General features: G+C 46.5%; 1 protein-coding gene across 2 annotated transcripts in view; it reads left to right on the top strand.

The window, feature by feature from the left end:
• PTPRJ (protein tyrosine phosphatase receptor type J) overlaps positions 1-21,100 on the top strand; it is a 169,871-nt gene that overhangs the window by 105,195 nt on the left and 43,576 nt on the right. The window contains exons 2-7 of one of the 2 annotated variants that reach the window (XM_067748998.1): positions 8,937-8,955; positions 10,111-10,344; positions 12,300-12,482; positions 15,296-15,532; positions 17,193-17,420; positions 20,401-20,667. In XM_067748998.1, coding sequence (XP_067605099.1) covers positions 8,937-8,955; positions 10,111-10,344; positions 12,300-12,482; positions 15,296-15,532; positions 17,193-17,420; positions 20,401-20,667 — 1,168 coding nt within the window. The remainder of the gene's footprint in view (positions 1-8,936; positions 8,956-10,110; positions 10,345-12,299; positions 12,483-15,295; positions 15,533-17,192; positions 17,421-20,400; positions 20,668-21,100) is intronic. The other variant, XM_067748999.1, reaches the window with a different exon arrangement.

Genomic DNA, 21,100 nt, shown 5'->3' with positions numbered 1-21,100 from the left:
GCTGCCTATTGGTCTGCCTATTCCCTGCCTGTGGACTCTAGGGTGGAAATGGATACCAGGCATTCAGGCTGCCCCACAATGCCGCACCTGTCTTCTGGAAAGTTTCCCATAAAGATGTTTAGTGCCTGCTTCTGGGTTCAGAGGGAGCGCCCAGCCTTTCTACCGTTTTCGTGATCAATGATTTACCTTTTTATACCAGTTTTAAAGGGAGCTGTTGGGTAATTTTCACATAGGAGATAAATGGAAGGAAGAATGATGGCCTTTCAGAATTGAAATTTGGGCATGCACCGAATCTCATAGAATGCTCTTTGATTTTAAAAATCTCTTGAAGCGGTTCACGTTTTGTTGAATTATGTCAGTGGGTAAAAATAACTATTGTCATATGGTGTGTGGGCTTGGTTTTGGAAGGATAAAGAATCTATTGTTACCCATTGTGTTATTCAGTCGCTTATTACCCAACCCTAAAAACCAAACGTGTATAATAGAAAACCTTAAGCTTTGTCACTTGCTGAGATCCAGGCTCTGTGCTAAAATCCTCAAACTCCGCTCCCTTTGAGAAGAGTGCAGAAGCCTCCTTAATTCGGTCAGTTTTAATGGGTGGATGGAACCTGTCCCCAGGGCCCACGTCAGGCAGGGGTTTGTGACGGGCAGCCCCGGAAGTGCCTTTGGGTTCCGTGGTCTCAGCTGAAGTTTGTCCAGCATCCGAGCCAGCTTAGCGCTCCTGGGAGCGGTTTAAGTCAAGAGCTTCAGTCAGGCAGACCTGGGCCGGAAGCGTAGACTTCCTAGCTGTAGGATTCTGGGTCAGGAATTTAACTTTTCCAAAGCTTATTAGTTTCTTCATCTGTAAAATAGGGATCAACACAGTTCCTGCCTCGCGGGTCCTTGTCGTAAGGCCTAAAGGAGTTGATGAATAGAACACCTGTAGTGCAGTGATTGGCCCATAGTTAAGGGCTCAATCAATATTATTACAAGTAGAATCCATTAGCGTTAAGTACCCGCACAGGATCACTCTCAAACCACCCGTGCCCCTCCCTCTCTGTCCCCCAAACTTACGGGGTGCTTGGCACCCCCTGCTTCTCCAGCTGGCTGGCTCCTGCCTCCATCTCTGCACTGCGCTGTCATTGTCTTTGGTACCGCTCTCGCCCCTGGCTCTCGGTGTCAGAACCACCTTATGTGCCCTGGCATCTTTGGCATCCAGCCCAGGGCCTGGCGCAGTGCAGGACCGCAGGAAACGGCACGAGTGGCTTGGACTGAAAGGGCTTCAGAGCCTGGAGAGCTCCTGGGGCTGGAGTGGTTGCAGAAGGTCATCAGGTGAGCTGACGGGTGGCCACTTCAGAGGTTCAGTGAGGCAGGAGGAAGGCTGTGAGGCTGGGAACATAGGAACCTTGTTTTGTTAGAGCCCCAAGAAAACTCAGACGCGGGGTCTGTATTGCATATATCCTTCCGCCATTTTATACTTGATGAAATGGATGGCTTGGTGAGATCCAGGTCCCTGAGCTCTCAAGCATCAGGGGAAGTGGAACCTAACCCTCTTGATTACCCTGTTGGGCCGTGCCTACCGGATTCACAGGCTCTGCAGTGATGTGACATGAGCTCTGTGCTGTGGCTCTTCCATGTGCCCCTGCAGACCCCTGCCCCCCACCTCCACCCTGCTCTGCCCACTGGGAGGAAGCTGCCCTCTGCGGTCTACACCAGCAGGTGCCCTTGACCTGCAGCTTCCCCACTGGGCCAGTCCAGCAGCAGGAAGCCCCCAGTGGAGATGGGGGAGGCAGCCACTCAGCCTGTTCCCTTGTCCTGTCCCACTGCTCCTGCCTCTAGGGTTCTTGCCCAGTTCTTGCCCATTTCCCTTAGCCCCACCCACACCCTTGTAAACAGACCCTTTAAAAATTCTCCTCAGTTACAGTGGTAGAGTGTGTCATCTGTCCCTGCCAGGATCCTGACGAATACTAGCACGTTTTAGAAAGAGTAATCTAGCAGTTCTATTTTAATTTTCCACTGTGCATTGAAGGGAGAGACTAGAAGAGAGGCAACCAGGTATGTGGACGAAGGAATAGGACCTGCTCTTCACAAAGGGCGTCAACTTAGCTTTTGGCCTTTTATATTCAAATGAGGAATTTTAGGTAGAGTTGCAGCAGTACTTTGACAGGACTGAGACAAAGATATACTGCAGCAGATATAACCCTCTTCTGGCTCTTCTTAATTTAAAAAAAATCTTTTTTTTTTTGAATTATCACATGCTAGTAATTAAAAAAAAAATTTTTTTTTCCGGCCACGCCATGCAGCTTGTGGGATCTTAGTTCCCTCACCAGGGATCGAACCCGGGCCCCCTGCAGTGGAAGCACGGAGTCCTAACCACTGGACCGCCTGGGAAGTCCCCTTACTTCTTTTTGGTGTGTGTATTAAGAGCTTCAAGATATAAAAATGGAAATGGTCTGTCTGTATCAGCCCAACAACGAGGCTGTTTTCTGTTAGTTAGGGCTGAGGGTTATGAGGTCTTGCTTTAGGGTGGCCACACGACAGAAGTGGGAAGTCCAAGTGCATTGTACAGCGAAGCATCTTTAGGACATGGCCACTGAGTGTACCCACCAAGGGCGAAGGAAGGGAGGAGTCAGGTTATTCCAGAGTTTATGGACTGCGAAACACGTGTAACGGGGCAGTCACAGAGGTACTTGGGAAGAGAATATGTACAAGTCTGTTTTGGTGCGCATCTAGTAGTGTTCAAAGTGGACCACTGAGGTAATGACTGTAGCTTTGGCCGAGTTGGGATGGCATTGAGGGCAGTGTTAGCAGTTTTCTCTTCTCTGGGCCTGGAGGAAGATTCTTGTGACTGGAGCCACAGTCTCAGGAATGGGGGTGGTTCCCAAAGTGGGGGAGGGAGAGCTTTGGCTCATCAGCATAACCAAAGGAGGTTGTGAAACAGAAACACATCCCTGGGGGAGGGGAGTGATAAACAAGGCTGGAAGTCTTGACAGTGAGGGTCTCTGCTCCTTAGAAAAGAAGAAGACTGCTGTACAGTGTTGGGTGATCTTGGGCATAGTTAATGCCTGGCCATCTGGTCGACCAATGGGTGGACCATTGTCTGCTGTGCCTGGGGTATCTAGGTAACGGGAAGTCCTTGGCAGAACTGAAGACAGTATTATATTCTTTTTTCGTATGTTGGCATGTCTTCCTCCTAAGACAGTGAGCTTAATCTCTCTTCTCAGTGTTTGCTCCTTTTGCCCAGTTATGGGGCCTGAAGAAGCCTTGGGCCACCTGTGTGGGTGACTTTGCAGGGTGGTAGTGAGAAGATGGGTAAGCTATGAGTACTCCATCTGGGTTTGCATCCCAGGAGAGAAGGCTTTGGGGAATCTTGGCTAGAATGGTTGAGGTCAAGATAGAGGTCAAGACCTGGATTCTGTTTCTGGTGCTTCCTCGCTGGCTCTATGTCCTTGGGTAAGCCACTTACTGTCTGTGCCTCAGTGCCCACCTCTGTAACTGAGTTATTGTTCAACTATTTATACACTTGTAAAGTATGAGTTTCAGATTGCCCATTGGTTTTATCAGTAGGGTCTGAGCTTTGGTGTTGTCATCTGTAAAACAGAGATAAAAATACCTTGCAGAGTTGCTGTGAAGATTCAAAGGTGATGATGGTCGTAATAGCTTAAATAGATCATTTAATTTCATATTCACTATAACAAAGCAGGTATGATTGTTTATAGATGTAGACACCGAGGGACAGAGAGGTTAAGCTACCTGCCCAAAGTCACACAGCAAGTAAATGGTGGCACTGAACGGTTTCCCCCAGGTGGTCTAGTCCCAGAGCCCAAGATCCCATGAGTCTGTGCTCAGACAAGGTCTGTAGAAAGCCCAGCTCAGTGCCTGGCACACAGTAGGTGCTTAGTAAACTTGAGTTCCTTCCTTTTTATCCTCAGAATGCATTCGGAAGTGGAGGTCCCCACAGTGCTTCTAGTAAGGCTGTTCTGCCCACCCCATGTTTTCTGATGTCCAGTTCGGGGTGGGGGTTCATTCCCCCTTCTTCGGCTGTCAAATCCACCTTTCAAAACCTCTCTATATATTACCTTCCTCTTCTCCTCCCCACCCTCCCACCCCAATCTCTTCCTTCCGGAAGCTTCCTTTCCCTCCTCCCTCCCAATGGCGGAGCTTGATAATAAACAGTCACCTACTTACTATCATTTTTTTTAAAAAAAATTGAAGTGGAATTCACATAACATAAAATTAACCATTTTAAAGTGTACAGTTCAGTAGCATTTAGTACATTCACGATGTTGTGTAACCACCACCTCTCTCTAGTTTCAGAACATTTTCATCACCCCAAAGAAAATCCAGTACCCGTTAACAATCACTCTCCCTTCCCCCTCTTCCTAGCCCTTGGCAACCACTAGTCTGCCTTCTGTTTCTATAGATTTCCTTATTCTGGACATTTCGTATAAATGGGATGACAATATGTGTGCTTCTGTGTCTGCTTCTTTCATTGAGCATAATGGTTTTGCGGTTCAACTACATTGTAGCATGTATCAGAGTTTCACTCCTTCTTATGGCTGAATAGTATTCCGTTGTATGTGTATACCACATTCTGTTAATCTGCTGTTAGGTTGTTTCCACCTTTTAGCCATTGCGAATAGTGCTTCCGTTGACCTCCACCATCTTTTATGCAATCGCTGTCCCCTGTTGCAGTTTGGGCACAGGGGCTGTGGCTTTTGGTGTCCCCTGAGGCCTAGACAGGGTGAGCTCATTCATAACCTCTGATTGCTGGGTCTGTTGAAACCAAGAGGGAGAAGGCTGGGAGCTAGATGTGCCCCTAGCTCTTGGGCCTGGCTCTGCATACTTTATCTGGTTTAATTTCTGCCTAGAGGGAAGTAGAGAGTGGAAAGTGCTGGTTTTTCTCCACCCTGAAGTACTTCTCCCTCCTGTGCCTGGGACAAGTTCATAATAACCAGTTGGGAAATTTCTTAGCTCTGTGACCTAAGGTCTACTCTGACCTCAGCATCCTCATCTGTAAAATGGGGATGATCGTTCTTGTTTCACAGAGTTGTGAGGATTAAATGGGTTGGAACCTGCGGAATGCTTGCTTCTTTCCCTACCTGGATTTGGAGTTCTGGGTGAGGGACCAGTTGAGGGAAGGCACTTGGAGGAAGGACGATTTTTGTGGAATCCTTCTCGATTAACAACTACCAGTGCCTTTTGGGGTCCTCTTAGAAGGGGAAGAAGCTGAGATAATTCTCATCACCATGTTTAGCTGTCACTGCTGAAAAGTTGTCCCCAACTTCCCTTTTCTGCAGTTAGTTAACTCTGATGCTCAGTGTATGAATCTGTGGAAATTTTCTCCCATTTCACCCCCAGGCCCAACTAGGCTCTGAGCTAACTTCAGGAAGATGAGCTTTCTGTTGATTGTATTCTTTTAAAAAGTACTTATGAGGCATCCTCCATGCCAGTTAACTTGTAGGGTGTTGTTTGCAAGGGTCTTTTTTTTTTTTTCCTGTGGTCACTGGAAGAGTTTGGGGGCCTGGCAGACCAGGACTTGCCTCCTGGCTTTACCTCTCACTGACCAGCTCTGTAACCCTTGATGACAGATCACTGACCTTTCACTTTTTTTTTAATCTATAAAAATGTGAAAATGAGTCACCTTGCTTTGTGGTTGCCGTAGTGTTCTTTTGGTTGCAAATCTTAGACAACCCAAACAAGAGTAACTAAATAATAAGGGGTATTGCATCTCCCCAGGCAAGAAGTCTGGAGGTAGAAAGAGTCTAAAATTGCTTGACTTGGCAGTGCAGGGATCCAGGTGTTTTCTCTCATTCCCCTCATCAGCCATCCTCAGCAGGTGGGTGAGCGCTTCCCTCCTTGTCACATAGTGGCTGCAGCGGCTCCAGGCATCATGGGTAGATCTGCTGAAGTCCAGCGAAGCAGGATGGTGTTTCCTTCCGTCTGATTCCTTTTTATTAGTAAGGAAGCTCTTCCCCAAGAGACCCCTTGCAGACTTCTCTTAGGTGCTCTTGTCCTTCGTTTTAGTCTGCATCCTTTAGGTCCCCTGGGTCCTAAGGCAAGGATTAAACTGCTAATGCTTTATTTGGGAAGTCAAGGCCTAGTGAGGTCAAGATGAGGGAACAGAAGGGGGAGTGAGGCCAAAAAGACATGAAGCCATGTGATGTAGTGTGTTATCCCTCTGGCTACGATTTCATGATGAACCTTGAAAAGATACCAGCTGGTGTGTATGCCTGGCACATAGGGCCTTCTTTGGGAGGGTTGCCAGGAGAAACTGTACCTGGATTTGTCAAAGAAGCACACTGATAATATCGCTTGAAATTAATTTTTAAACCTTCCCTAAGTCCTGGTACATTTCTCGCCAGTTGCTTTACCCTGGAAGGTAGTGTAGCTAGTGGTTTAGGACACAGACTCTGGAGTCAGACTGCCTGGGTTCAGATCCAGGTGCTATAGCTCACCAGCCCAGGAGGGACCTGTGCCTGCCTTTTAGTAATGTTTGGAGGATTAAGTGAGTTAATATCTGAAAGCACTTGGGACAGTGCCTGGCAGAGTCAGTGCTCTGGGCATATGATTTTAATCTTTGGAAACGTAACTTTTTGCCATGACCATGATTCTCAAACTTTCACCTGTAGAACTCAGAGTCCTTTGACACGTTGTCCTGTGTAGTGACTATCAGCCACTCAATGTTTGCTGAGTCTAGGACTGTAAAGGGCACAGATGGGGATGCACAGACACTCTTCACCTTCATGTGTGCCCTCAGTGAGTGGTACCTACCCGAGGGCATCCTCCATCTGTCCTCCTCTCTCCCTCTGCCACGGCCTCCTGGGACTCGGAGCCTGTCTTCTTTAGCTCTCGGGCTTTAGCACAGCGCTTGACACATGCAGGTGTGCGGGAATCGCTTGTTAATGAGTTGTCAGTACTTTCTGCCTTGAAGTCCTTTTTTACAGACATGTCTTATTTCCCTTACTTTCCTGTAAACAGTTTGAGGACAGGACCCAGATCTTTCATGTCTTAGGCAACATTTGGTTGGATGGTTGGATGATTGAATGGATTCCAGGTGAGGACACAACATATAGATGCCCAGGCAGAGAGATAATAACATTGCAAAGGGCCAGGACATGCCATCCGAGGGTCATGAGGTTATGTAGTTGAATGTTTTCCAACTAATGGGCAAAAAAAAAGTTTGCTGCGCTGTGCTGCTTAACTAGCAACTGACTCCTCCTTTTGCTCCCTCTCTTGTGGTCCATCCTGGATGACGTGGATTGATGCATAGCATAGATTGAGGGGCAGGGCCTGGAGGGAGGAAGATGAGCTGGAAAAGTTTAGGCCTGAGATGAGGAGGACTTGAGGGTACAGTGCAGTGGTGGGAATGGAAAGTTTGAGAGAGGGGGTGAGTAGGCAAGTATATCAACAGGGCTTCCCGTCCCCCCCGGCTTGCAGGGAGTGAGGAGAGGAAGAGTACTGGATTCCTTTGAGTACTAGTGCCTGGGTCACTGGGAGACAGGACAGAGGCCAGACCCCTCCCCCCCACCCCCCTTCTGTCCACCTATCTCATGAGATGAAAACTAATGTTGTTCTTATCTTCTCCATTTGATAAATGCAAATTTTCAGAATAAGCGGGAGGAATACTGGCCTGGGTAAATCAGGCTCCTGGGACCTGACTGGCCTTGGCCTTAGCCTTGCTGTGGGACCTTGGACAAGTTTTTCCCTTCTCTGGGCCTTAGGGGTTGCCTCCTCTCCAAAATGAGAGGCTCATTCTTTCCTTCCGTGGCATTTATTGAGTGCCTACTGTGTGTGATATTCTAGGCACAGACAGAGACGCGGTTTCTGTTCTCGTGGAGTGTACGTTTCAGTTGAAGGAGACTGACAGTAACTGAGGTGAATGCCGGGAGAAAACTCACCAGTGATGTGGTGGACAGTGAGTGGGGCTAATTTCCATTGGTTGGTTGGACACGGACTCCGTGAAGAGGTGGCATCTGAGGCCACAGTCTGGGAAGGTCTGGGGGCAGAGTGTTTTTGGAGAAGGGAATCGATACGTAAAGGGTCCAAGGGAGAATCAGCTTCAAGAACATTGTAAAGGGTGTGAGAGGCTATGAGATCAGAGAGGCCACACAGGCTGTAGTGAAGAGGTTGCATTTTATTCTAAGTGTGCTGGGAGGTTGGAGGACGCTTTTTTCCACTGGAGCCCCTTTTGATTATTTTCTACTTTATAAGGACCATACTTTGAAATATCCAAAAAGGTGTGTTAACTAAACAACAGAATGAGCAATCGTGAAATATTTTAGGTTTTTAAAGTGTGGGGAAATAATGTATGGGTCGTGATAAATATCTTTGAGGATCCCCAGGGATCTAAGGATGGCGGACTGAGCTACGGCCACCTAGACAATCTTTAAGGTCCCTCTGTTTCAAACATTTATTCTTCTCAAAGCTGATTGCCATGTGATTAAAAAAAAAAGATGACTGCCACCTACTGATAGAAGATGAATTTTTGCACAATGAAAATCTCAAAGCCGGTGGATTTCTTCTGTCACGCATCTGGCTTTATACCCTCCGTTTCTCGACCTGAAGTGGCTCTGAGGAAGGGGTGATGGGGCGATGGTCCTGCTTTCCTTTCTTTCTGACCCAGAGAATCTCAACTCTTGTTTCGATGTTCTTCTGCCTCAGTGCACAATGTAGCGACAGGAAGGAGTGCTGACCTGGGGAGTTGCTCCTGTTGGATGTTTCAGTGGGAAAAAACACTGCCAACAGTTGTCTGGTCTCCATTGTTTGTAGTTGACCCGCGTTTACACTGAATTCCCCTATTCAGTGGCCCTACACCCTAACCCTGGCCAACAGGCCTTTGCCTAATGTATTTAACACCCCGCCCCAGTTATTAAATTCCCAACTGCTTTATTTCTGATTTGCATTTGCCGTGGCTGAATGAATCTACTGACTTCCGTTTTCTTTTTCTGTTACAGATCGTGTGTACAGGTGACTGTAAGTACCACTTCCCATTCCACTCTTATGTTGTTCGCTACTGCCCCCCGATGGACACAGCAACATTAACAGCAACGTGAAAATCACAGAAAATGCTGATTTGCTAAAACTTGCTTAGTTTCCAATTTTTCTTTAGAAGTGGGGTGAGGGTGAAAACAGCAAGTGAAAGAAAAAATTTTTTATTTGTGCAATCCTGACAAATAAAAAAATAATTTTTCTGTGATTTTTTTTCTAGCCTACATCTGTAGGTGATCAAAAAAAAAACCACTTAGTTTTCATAATGCAGTATCATTTATATTTATTTCATGTACTGTTATCCCATAATTATTTTCTTGTGTTACTACATTACCACATGATTTTTAAAATGGTGTACAGGCTTTGCATAACCTTTGGAAAACCAGACGTAGCCTCCTGGATACTTTGCTTCCACGTGGAGGGCTGAATCCCAGTTGCTGGTCCACTGAGGTCCTCCCAGGTCTATAGTAAAATGAGAAAAATAGGGACAGTATAATAAGTCTTTTATGAAACTAAATATATTCAGTTGAAATCACTGTTTATTCTGGGATTATGTCCTTACCAATTTTTTGGATCATAATTCGCTTCTTTAAGAAATAAAATTATTTATTTCTATAAGAAATAAAATTAAGAGTATATGGTAATTTTTTAATGTACATTTTTGAAAAAATAAAAACTGGTAGCTTTTGTCTGTCCTCAAAATTCAAGGACTATTTTTTTTTCCTGGTTGGTAAAACCTCAAAGTCTGTGAACCATAGAGATAAAATAATTAGAATGTTCTCACAGTGCCATACAAAGGGGGCAGACCTTGCTGAAACCTTCTAATAAAGAAAAGCTCAGTTAATAACAGTCATTATGCAAAGCCTGTGCAAACAATAGAAAGAGGTCTACAATTGCTTTTTCTTCCTTGTTAATCAGTTTGGTAAGTAAGCTGGAAGGTTCCTTGTGCAGGCTTGAATCACTGGTGCAAGAGAAGAAAACATCGGTGTGTAGAGGTGATACTGTAAAGTGGGGAAAGGGAGATGAGGGAACTATGATGCGTTTTAAAAGTTATAATAAAAAAGTCTGTTGTGTGGCTGGTGTACGGTGGGAGGTGCCATTTTATTAGCTTGTGTTTCATTCTTCTTTCCTGTGTTCTAGGCTCCCGCTGCGATCTGCTTGAATTCACATCTACAGCCAGTGAGATTCAATCATCTATCAAGGCAGCAGGAAACTTTTCAGTGATAAACGTAACGGATTTGAGTGGCCAGAGTCAGCAGTTTCTCCGAGCAGACAGTGATGGGAAGACTTCATTTTCAGGGCTGGTTCCTGGGATGCACTATCTTTTCACCTTTTCAAATGGCTCCAGTACCTGCTGCCAAGAAGTGCAGATACGTGAGTGAGACTTTTCTTTTGGGGATGGATTGTGGGTTTTAGAGAATGTCAGTGTCTTCACGTTTGAGCAGTACTGCGATGGCGTAGTGGTTAAAAGCGCAGACCAAGAATCAGGGTCCCAGGTTCGCTTCCTGGGTCTGTCAGTGTTTCACTGTATGACCTGGGGCTAGTCCTTGGTCCTCTTAGACCTCAGTTTCTTCCTCTTTATTACCAAAAATACATACATATATACACACACACATAGTTTTAAAAGATATTTTAAGATGTACTTTGCTGAACTATTGAAAGTTAAGAACTTCCTTTTCTAGGGAATTCCCTGGCGGTCCAGTGGTTAGGACTCCACGCTCTCACTGCTGAGGGTGCAGGTTCAATCCCTGGTTGGGGAACTAAGGTCCTGCAAGCCGTGTGGTACGGCGCAAAAACAAACAAACAAAAAACCCCTGCTTTTTAAAAATCTTTCCCTGTAGAAAGAGAATCCCTGTATGAATCAACAAAATTTCGTTCTTGACGTATTTCTCTTTCTTTAAAATGGCGCCATAGCCTTCTTCAGGAAGTTATTGTGAAGCATAAATGAGAAAATGTGTGCACAGCCCGTGGCGCAGTGCCTGGGACCCAGCCAGCACCCAGAAGAGGACTGCTGCTTCTTCTTGCTGCCCTCACGCTGTGACTGTGCCTATTGTTTTATCATTATCCTCACCACCATCATCACTGCTGATTGCAAATGGTACCACAATGATGACCTGCCAAAGTGCTACTCTGACGCTGTGAACCGGTTACTTTATAAAGAGGAGGTTCAAGTCTGAGGGGCTTTCTGGCATGAAGTTTATTGAATTGTGGGCCACCAGATTCTTCTGTGCCTGGTCCCTTTTCTTTTCTCTTGTTTCCTCTCCTGCCCTTCTTCTTTGATTGGGTTAATGTTTGCATCTCCCAGGTTCCAGGTCAGGCACACTCTCCATGCTGTCATTTGAAGGCCACATGCATGCTGGAGTGGTGTTACCTGTACCACCTTTATTCTTCTGGGATAAGGCCCTGGGTCCTTGAGAAGGGCCTTATTGCCTATGCAATAAGGGTCACTTCTGTTTCTAGTCGTTACTCCTCCATCTAGACTGTAATTAGGATGCATCCATTTGAAGTTTTAGTTACTGTTAATCACCATCATGGCTTCCATTGTGTTAAGATCCTGTACATCTACAATTTGACAGATGATGAAGTGAGGTTCAGAGCAGTGAGATGACTTCGAGTACAATCACATGCTAGTGGCCAGCGGGATTGGACTCTGAGCCCTGATTTGTGAATGTCCAAGTCCAATGACTTTGTTTACGATTTCAGGGTGCCTTAATAATAATCCTTTGTGTTTAAGAGCTGTCAGCAGAGGAACCTGAGACTGCGATGTTTTAAGGGACTAATTCCAGGTCACACAGCTAAGGGAGAGAGCAGTGCCTTACATCCAGGTCTGGATTCCAAGACCAGCTCTTTTCTCTTTATGCCATTCTGTCCTATGCCATCTTTAGGCCAGAGAACTGTGGAGCTTCCTCCTAATATCTGGGTCTGGAAAAAAAGTTATCATATGCTTCTGCGCTGTATATGTCTCTCCAGAAGCAGTGTTTTCTGAGAATCAGGAGATAGACTTATTTTGCGTCACAGGTCTCTTTTATGTCAGCTTCTGTACAGATTTAGCTCCATGTTCAAGTCATGGCCAACAAGGCCACCCTCTGTTATTTTAATCTTTGTTTTACAGCCTTCTGTTTCACTAACACACATGCATACATGTATATATGGGAATCTAAATGTATTTTGTTGGAGGGAAGTCCAGGAGGCAAATAAAGAGAAATGAAATTCTACGGTTGCAAAATTCACTTCTGGAAAGTAGACATACAGAGCAGTCCCTACTCTTACATTTCTTTTCGAAATATAATTTTTTTCTTTCCTTTTTTTGGGAAACAATATTAAAATAGAACCCAGTCCTACAGAAGCCGTTACCATCAGTCCAACCAGTGTGACCCTAACCTGGAAAAACGACACAGCTGGAGTAACGAGTACGATGGAAAATGGGCAGATGAGTCTTGCAAATCAAACAGGTGGTAACAGCACATACTCAAGTCCAGGAAGCGATGGGACTTCAGGAGATACCACATTAGGTAAGACGAGTAGCTCCCAGGAATGATCATGAACCATCCTTCTTGTCCTGTATCCTAGAGCCTTGCCCATTCAAGTTGCCTGCTGGAAAGAGATTGATTTTCATTAACTGTGGAAGACGAGAAAAGATTCTGTATTGTTTCCAGCCCGGGAGTTCAGGTGACAGGATCACTCAGTATTAAGGTCCTGTGTGTTTTGGGATATTTTAGCTACTTCCAACTGTTTGGTTTAAAATTGTTTTCATTATTATTGATTAATACTTACTTTTCTGCTAGGACTTGGGAACGGAGACCTGTTAGAAATGTGTCTTGGGCTTCCCTGGTGGCGCGGTGGTTAAGAATCTGCCTGCGAAGGCAGGGGACACGGGTTTGAGCCCTGGTCTGGGAAGTTCCCACATGCCGCGGAGCAACTAAGCCCGTGTGCCACAACTGCTGAGCCTGCGCTCTAGAGCCCGCACGCCACAACGAAGAGTAGCCCCCGCTTGCTGCAACTAAAGAAAGTCTGCCCACAGCAACGAAGACCCAACACAGCCATTAATTAATTAATTGATTGAAAAAAAAAAGAAAAAGAAATGTGTCTTGATGGTGTTGGTAATTACTAGGCTTCTTTTAATCTCCCCAGGGAAGTTGATGCTATATTTATATTCCTGGGAACTTCTGTTGGGCATGAAAGTTTGATATACTTTATAGAGGAGTATGTGCTTCAAATGAAATAAGAGTCCAGGGACTCTTATTAAGCTTAGCTTTTTCTTTAGTTTAGATGTCAGTACCCTGAGCCACCTGTTACAGCTGCAAATTTAGCTTTTTTTTTTTTTAGCTGAAAAGAACCAAAAATATAAAAAACAGATGAGACGCTCTTTTTAAGCTGAGAAGAATACACAATTTAAAAAAGAGGTCCTGTGTTGGTTTTCTGATCACACTCTGTGTCGGGTGTGCTCTCATTGGCTGGTGAAGGCTGTGGAAAGCTGACCTCCTGAGCCCATGGTGTGAAGTGACCGCCTGGCACAGCGCCTTCTGCACACGGAGCAGGCCAACGCTAAACCAGTGGTTTTCAACATTTTTTTTTTTTTAAACCTGGAAACTATTTCCTTAAATAAAATCTTGCCCAGATGCCCAGTAAGTAAAAAGAACTGAAGAGAGAGGAGCTACAGGGATGCAGTGTCACAGGTACCTTCAAAAACCTCCTGGAGGTTCTCAGCACAGTTTTAGAGAAAACAGAAACCCACAGTAAAGATTTGCTGTATTGTGAGAGAGAGAGGAAAAGAAGGAGAGGGCAGAGAGGAGATAGAAGAGAATTAAGGAGGAAGAAGAAGACAGAATTTAGAAATGCTGATGGAGCAATGTGATACAGAATTGGTGACTATAGGAAAGGGGAGGTGGACAGGTGGCCAGAAGCCCGCAGCCCAAGAACCAAGGATCCTCACTCCACCTTAAAGCCCCCAAGGTCAAGGCTGTGTTTATCAGCTCCTGTTTACTGAGCACATACCATGTGCTTAGCTGTCCTTAATACATCAGGGTGTCCTCACAGTAACCCTGAGGGCTACAGTGGAAGAAATGATAATGCCGAGAAGTTAAGTTTCTTCTGAGCTCCCAGAGTTATTGAGCCATCATGTAGTGGGAACCCAGCAGCCCGATTCCAGAGCGCTGTGGTACAGTGGTGTTCATAACAGTTACCCAGATCATTGAGATGGCTGCTTTATTTGTGTCGCGCGTGTCTTTTTTTTTTTTTTTTTTTTTGCGGTACGCGGGCCTCTCACTGCTGTGGCCTCTCCCGTTGCGGAGCACAGGCTCCGGACGCGCAGGCTCAGCGGCCATGGCTCACGGGCCCAGCCGCTCCGCGGCATGTGGGATCTTCCCGGACCGGGGCACGAACCCGTGTCCCCTGCATCGGCCGGCGGACTCTCAACCACTGCGCCACCAGGGAAGCCTCTGCACGTGTCTTTTTTAAAGAAACGTGTGACCCGATGTAGAAATCTTTGCATCAGAAACATTTGATGTGAAGAACAGAATTGCAGAATGGACCAGCTCGCCTCAGAGCTGGATGGTGCCTTGCAGTCGTCCAGGCCAGTGTCTTTGAGTTCAGCCACCTCAAGCAGGGTTGTGGAACTGTCTGCAGTGCTGCCTGTGCTTGTATCAATATATGCTTAAAGCTGGAGCCCTGGGCTCTAGTTTCCCTGATGCTACAAGTAGTGTGCATTCTTGAGCAAGTCACCCTGCTGTTCTGAATCTCCATGTTCTTATCTCAAGATTGAAGGGAGTGGATGTCATCTTGGCCAAAATGGTTTGGTTATGTCACAACCAGTCAAATAAAGTGATAGAAAGAACGGAGGGGGGATAATAGAGACTGGAAATGTTCTGAAAATTTCCCTTGGGGTTGGAATACAGGGAAGAGGGTCTTCGTTGAAATGTCTTGATACTGTGAAATATTATTTGTATTATCTGGAATTGAGACCTTTAGATGTAGCAAATGATCACTTTTTTTGATGCTTATTCCTGATATCTAAAACAAATATTAAATGCTGCTGTTCAAAAGGGCAATTTAGAAGAGTATCAGATCACTGTTGGAATTAACTGTCATGGAGAACAGTTCAGCTCCTAAAAAATTATGGCCTTAAGGTTTATGCTTTTCTCCTTTTTTTTCTGCATAATGATAAGTTTTCTCCCTGCTGTGAAATGATGGAGCTGCACTGGACTCTGATATAATGGAAGTATTTTGAGTGGGTCACATTGAAACATCAATGTCCCCAGTCATTCTTAATGAAAGGTGACTACAAGTATCTTATTCCATCAGTGCCCACTGTGTGTTTTTAAAATAGAGCCTCATCCAGTTTCTGGTCTTCGTGTTGTCTTCGTGGGTGTGACGCACGTTGCTCTTACCTGGAAGAATGATAACATCACTGACACCTGCCGGATGTTCCTTGAAGGAAGCCAGGAGTCGACTCAAAACTTAGCACTCAATATTTCAGACCTGAAGCCAGGGGTTCAAAAAAACGTCACCCTGTATCTTTCAAATAAGTCACAGAGTGACCCTCTGGTTACAGAAAATAGCTTAGGTGAGTTACAAAAGTGGGCTTCTGATCTGCCTTGCTGGTTTTGACTTTCAGTAACTTATAGTTAAGAAAAATTGTTCTTATAATTTGTACGGAGTTTAGAATTTATAGAGGTCTTCTCCACATTTTAGTTTGACCTCCACGAGTGTGTGAGGAAGGAGGGGAAAATGTTCTTATTTTACAGGTCAGCACAGTGGGTGTTGAAACTTTTTGGAGCCTGGCATCCAGGAAAGTAGCTGGGCCCTTTAGCGTCTTAAACTTTCGGTTGGGGGGCTTCCCTGGTGGCGCAGTGGCTGAGAGTCCGCCTGCCGATGCAGGGGACGCGGGTTCGTGCCCCGGTCTGGGAAGATCCCACATGCCACAGAGCGGCTGGGCCCATGAGCCATGGCCACTGAGCCTGCGTGTCCAGAGCCTGTGCTCCGCAACGGGAGAGGCCACGACAGTGAGAGGCCTGCGTACCGCAAAAACAAACAAACAAACAAACAGACTTTCGGTTGGATAGACAACAGATGTGTTAACCCAAGTAGGCCCGCCGGAGGAACTTAACCGCATCCATTGAGAAAAGGGCTGCTTATCAGGCAGATCTAGCAGGTTCTTCTGCATTGACAGTGGAGTAGTCATTTGCAGACTTCATAGAATTTTCAGGGGTAACCCTGTGAATTGAGAACAAGTACTCAATCCCCATTTTACACATAAGGAAACAGATGTACAGAGTAGGTGTCAGAATTCTTGATGACAGGTGACAGAATCAGACTTGAAATAGCTTAGACTAAGAGAGCAACTGCTTGGCTCGTGTATATTTCCCCACCAGGGGCAGCAAGGCCTTGAAGGAGGAGAGGAGGTGACTCTTGTCTCTCTTTCCTGCTTCTTTCTTTTTACCAGCTTTCCCCTGGTTCAGCGGTTCTGCTTGTTTCACCCTCTCTCAGCAGGGGACTGGTCCAGGGAAAGAATTCCTTGAGTGGGCTCTGCTTAGCCAAGTGTGAAGCATGAGGTTGTCCTGGAAATCCATGTTTGGAGTTGGGTGGGAGACGATGGTTTCTTGAAGGAAGCTGGGAAGAGATGCAAATCGCTGAGTTGGAGAGAGAAGCACAGATATCTGCGGTGCTACCTGGGCTAAAAGTGCAAAGTGCACTACCTGCCCCAAATCAGGACCCTTTCACAGAGAACGAACGTGCGGACACGGTGGAGGGGAAGAGGGGGTGGGATGAACTGGGAGATTGGGATTGACATATATACACTACCATGTGTAAAACAGATAGCTAGTGGGAACCTGCTGTATAGCGCAGAGGACTCAGCTCCGTGCTCTGTGGTGACATAGATGGGTGGGATGAGGGGGGTGGGAGGGAGGCCCAAGAGGGAGGGGATGCATGTATACATACAGCTGTTTCACTTTATAGTACAGCAGAAACTAACACAACACTGTAAAACAACTATACCCCAATTAAAAAAAACAAAAGGCAAAAAACCTCACCAAACCCCCAAATCAGGGCCCTTTCAGGAGCATGTGTATCTCTGGGGGAGGAAGGGAACAGGTGTTTGTGGAGTCCCAGCTGTGGGTACTGTCTGATGTGTCGTCTTACGGTGGGGAGGGCACCGGCGCTGACGGAAGACAGGGATGCACTTCTGTCGCAGGTAATGTCTTTGCCTTTTGTGTTTGAAACAGATGCCAGCAACACAGACCGCTTTCTGCAGCCACTCGGGAGCCCCACTGCCCCTGGGTACAAATATGGACTTGAACCTGCACCCCCGTTCTCTGACCCTTCTCTGCCCCAAGACACCACGGAAGTCCTGCTTTTTGGGTTAAAGTCTGACACACAGTACAAGGCCACTGTTTATCCTCGAGCAGCGAATGGTGCTGAAGGACAGCCCCGTGCCACAGAGTTTAAAACAAGTATGTTGAATTTTGTAGAGTGGCTTCAGCCAGAGTTTTCTAGCACAGTGTTTGTCTTCTGTGATTCTGGTTCCGAGTTATCTCTTGCTTCATAAGTAGTTTTGTTGCGGGAGAGAGTTTTCTGGAAGAGGTTTTGGACAGAGCAGATCCAGTGAGTTTCTTCTTAACTCTGTGGCCAAGACCCTTCTTTCCTTGAGCTCATTACAGCGTAGCTGCTCATTTCCTTGCACAGCTACCATGTGCAGATGCCAGGGGCTACCTCATTCTTTCTTTCATAGCTCTGCATGCTGGCCAACGAGACAAACTGGCATGATGTTTTTCTCTTGTAACTTGATATTCATTTTGTCCATGTTGGTTAAGTATTTTCCCCTTGAGAGAAGAAAATGAGTTTCCTTTTTTGGCCTGAACTTGGAAGGCATGCTGACCTTCCTGTGATACTTGCTGACATGCACGTTGCTTCTTTCTACCTATGATTTGTCTGCACTGCCACTCTGTAAATTGAACAGTTCTAGAGACTTTTTGGATTGGTGCTGATGAGGGGGTAAAGAATGGTTCCTGCCCTCAGGGAATTGCAGTATAGATGGGGAATCAAGGCAAACATATATGGGAAAGCACACGGTCAGGCTCTGTGGGTTCAGGAACAAATGCTGTAGCCTTGCAGCTGTTGGGGGCTTGCTTGCAGGCAACACAGACCGACTCGGGTTATCTTATCCAACGATATCTCTATTCTATATATGACAGTCTCTTTTCTGTACAGTAGAAGCTAACACCACCATCATATTTGTAAGTCAGATATACTCCAATAAAAATTAAAACAAACAAACAAACAAACCCCCAAAATATATCTGTTCTGAAAGGCTGTCATAGATCCATAGAATGGAGGGAGTAAGGATGGAGGCTGGAGGACCAAGGACAGAAAACAGTCGAGCATCCAGGGAACTCTGGGGGGCTGGTCCATGCTGGAGCTGGTGACACTCCCTCAGGATCCTAGGGTGGGGAGGGTGTCCTGTTGCTTTCTAGATGGCTGTGCTGGGGAAGGGAACCGCTGTCCCTCCAGCTTCCACATGGGTGATCGGCACTTCCTCCCTACAAGGGGAAGAGGGACTTGGGTGCTGCATAGGCAGCCCATGGTCACTGTGCACTGTAGTTGCCCACTAAGTGCTGTGGACATGGGAAGGCTGGAGCCTGATTTTAATATTAAATCCCAAAGGAAGGCCTCTTCTACAGGGAGGATCTGAACTTTCTTTGAAGGGAGGATAGGATTTGGATAAATGGAGAGGAAGCGGAGGATGTGTCAGCTGAGGCAACGTCATGAGTGAAAGTGCAGATGATGGACGCTGAGGTACAAAAGTGGAGAGGCACTGGGACTAGGTAACGTCTCAGGGACTCTGATGATTCTGGAGGGGTTGATTCATTTCCTAGAGAGATGGTATATGTGTGTTTTGAGAGCTGCTCTCTCTTTTGGAGGGGCTGGGAGGATGTGCTATAGGACACCTGGGGGCAATTTTTGGCTGGGGGAGGAATGGGGGGAAGGGACTCCTCCAGGGGTGCCATTGACAGTGGTGGGGCTGTCCTACATACAAGATGCTTGTGCAGGGAGGTGAGTGGGGCTGGAATCTAGTCTCTGGGTCTTTCACCAAGCCACACACCCCGGGGCAGAGCCATCCAGAGGAGGGCCTTTTTGCCTGATCCTGCTAAAAGCGGCCTGTGGATTAGTGTGGACCTGGGGTTCCCTGCTTTTTAAAGTGATTTGAGTGGAATTAAAGTAATAGTGATTGCATTTTTGGCTTTTGGTCATGTGGATATACACAAAGTCTGGTTGGTGTTGACTGTCCTAGTGTTTAATAAATAATAATAATATTATATAATATATACTACTATAATAATTATATTATAGCCTTAACCCTCTCTATGTTGTGTGTGTATGTATATGTGTGTGTATACTCATGTGTACACACAAACACACATACACACAGATACACATACATGTGTGGTACCAGGCACTTTTCAAGTGACTAATTAGGTGGGATGGAGTTAAGGACACCATCAGAGGATGTTGAGACGCCTGAGACTAGTCATGATAGGAAATTACGTCCAAAGCTGAAGAGTAAGGGGGAGGAGATGGTGTTTCTGGAGCCGAGCGAGGGCTGGGGCAGTGGAGGACACAGCTATGTCAGAACAGGTGACCCAGAGCAGGAGGCAGTGAGGAGAAAGACTCCCAGCTGCTTTCTCCTCCAGCCCCCCAGTAGCCTGCCCCTATCGCTCACTGGTGGAACCTGGTCCCAGGCCACCTGGCAGAGTCTCTACCCCGCACCCGTGCACCAGTGATGCAAGGTACAGGGCTCAGCCTCCCCGGGGCACAGAGCAGGCAGGAGAAGGACAGAGGGTGGATTGGGAGAGTGGGGTGGGCAAGTGGTGAATAACTAGCCCTCTTGTGTTACCTTTTGTTGAGTTAGGATTATTATCCTGACTTTATAGATGAGGAAACTGAGCTCGGTGATTTTCCTAAGATCCACCTGCCTGTTCAAGTAGAGCTGACCTTGGAACCCAGACCTGCCTCACGTGAAAGTCTGTGATCTTTACTTGATCATGTAGAGTATAGTGTTCATTCTTGGATGGGTGCATGCTTGAGACCTTTTGGGGTCACCCAGCACCTAGGGGGGCATGTGTAGAGTCCATGTTGTTGTTTGAGGAGTCTGTCGCATCTCTAAGCGTCAGCTCACAAGAAGAGCGTAGAGTAACTATGCAGTTGCGATTGGCCAGGTTGTTTTCTTCACTGAAGATGCTGCCTGACTTTTGCTGGGACCGCCCTACACTCAGGTATGTTGCGTTAAATGGTGTAGAGTAGGAAGGAAGAATCGCTAAGAGTGTTTCTTAGATTAGATGACGTTCCTTGATGACAGCATCTCTCCCTCTCTCTGTCTCTTTCTGTCTGCCTTGGCCATTCTGGTGGTTGTTAACTCCTCTTGTGTCTTTGCAGATACCAGTCAGGTGTTTGACATCGAAGCTGTGAACATCAGTGCCACAAGCTTGACCCTGACCTGGAAAATCAATGAGAATGAGCCATCTTCTGTCTATACCTACAAGATACAAGTTGCTGGCGAGACAGATCCCTTCAATCTCACTGTCCATGAGACTCGTGCCGTCATCACCCCACTCAACTCGAGCACGTTATACAACATCACAGTGTGGCCTTTCCCTGACAACGGTTCTGCGGGCATACCGGGCTTTCTCCAGGTGTACACCCGTGAGTCCACTCATTGCTTTGCTAACCTTTCTTGCCTGCCTGCTATGCACCAGGCGCAGATACAAGACAAATTGTGTTCCTGCCCTTGAGGAAAGCACAGCTCACCTTGTGGGTCCACAGGGACTCTTACCACCTTCAGGATGTGTGATCTTATGACGGTGACCACTGATTGACCCTGCCCACACGCCCAGCATCGTGTGACGGGCTCTCCTTGCACGGTCTCATTTAATGTTCACAAATCTGTGACATGGCACTGGCCTCATTTTATGGATGAGGAAGCCAAGGCCGAGAGAGATGCTATGGACAGGTGTCAAACCTTGTGAGTGTCAGAGGTGGGATCAGACAGCTGGGCTGTCTCAGCTCCAGCCTGTACTGGTGACAGCCATTCTAGTGTGCTAGCGACAGGGAGCAAGTTGATACATGGAGACAAAAA

Source organism: Pseudorca crassidens, chromosome 9 (genome assembly GCF_039906515.1).
Source record: "Pseudorca crassidens isolate mPseCra1 chromosome 9, mPseCra1.hap1, whole genome shotgun sequence".
Lineage (NCBI taxonomy): Eukaryota > Metazoa > Chordata > Mammalia > Artiodactyla > Delphinidae > Pseudorca > Pseudorca crassidens.
The sequence above is the reverse complement of the archived record's forward strand: the minus strand, read 5'-3'. Positions and strand labels throughout refer to the sequence as shown.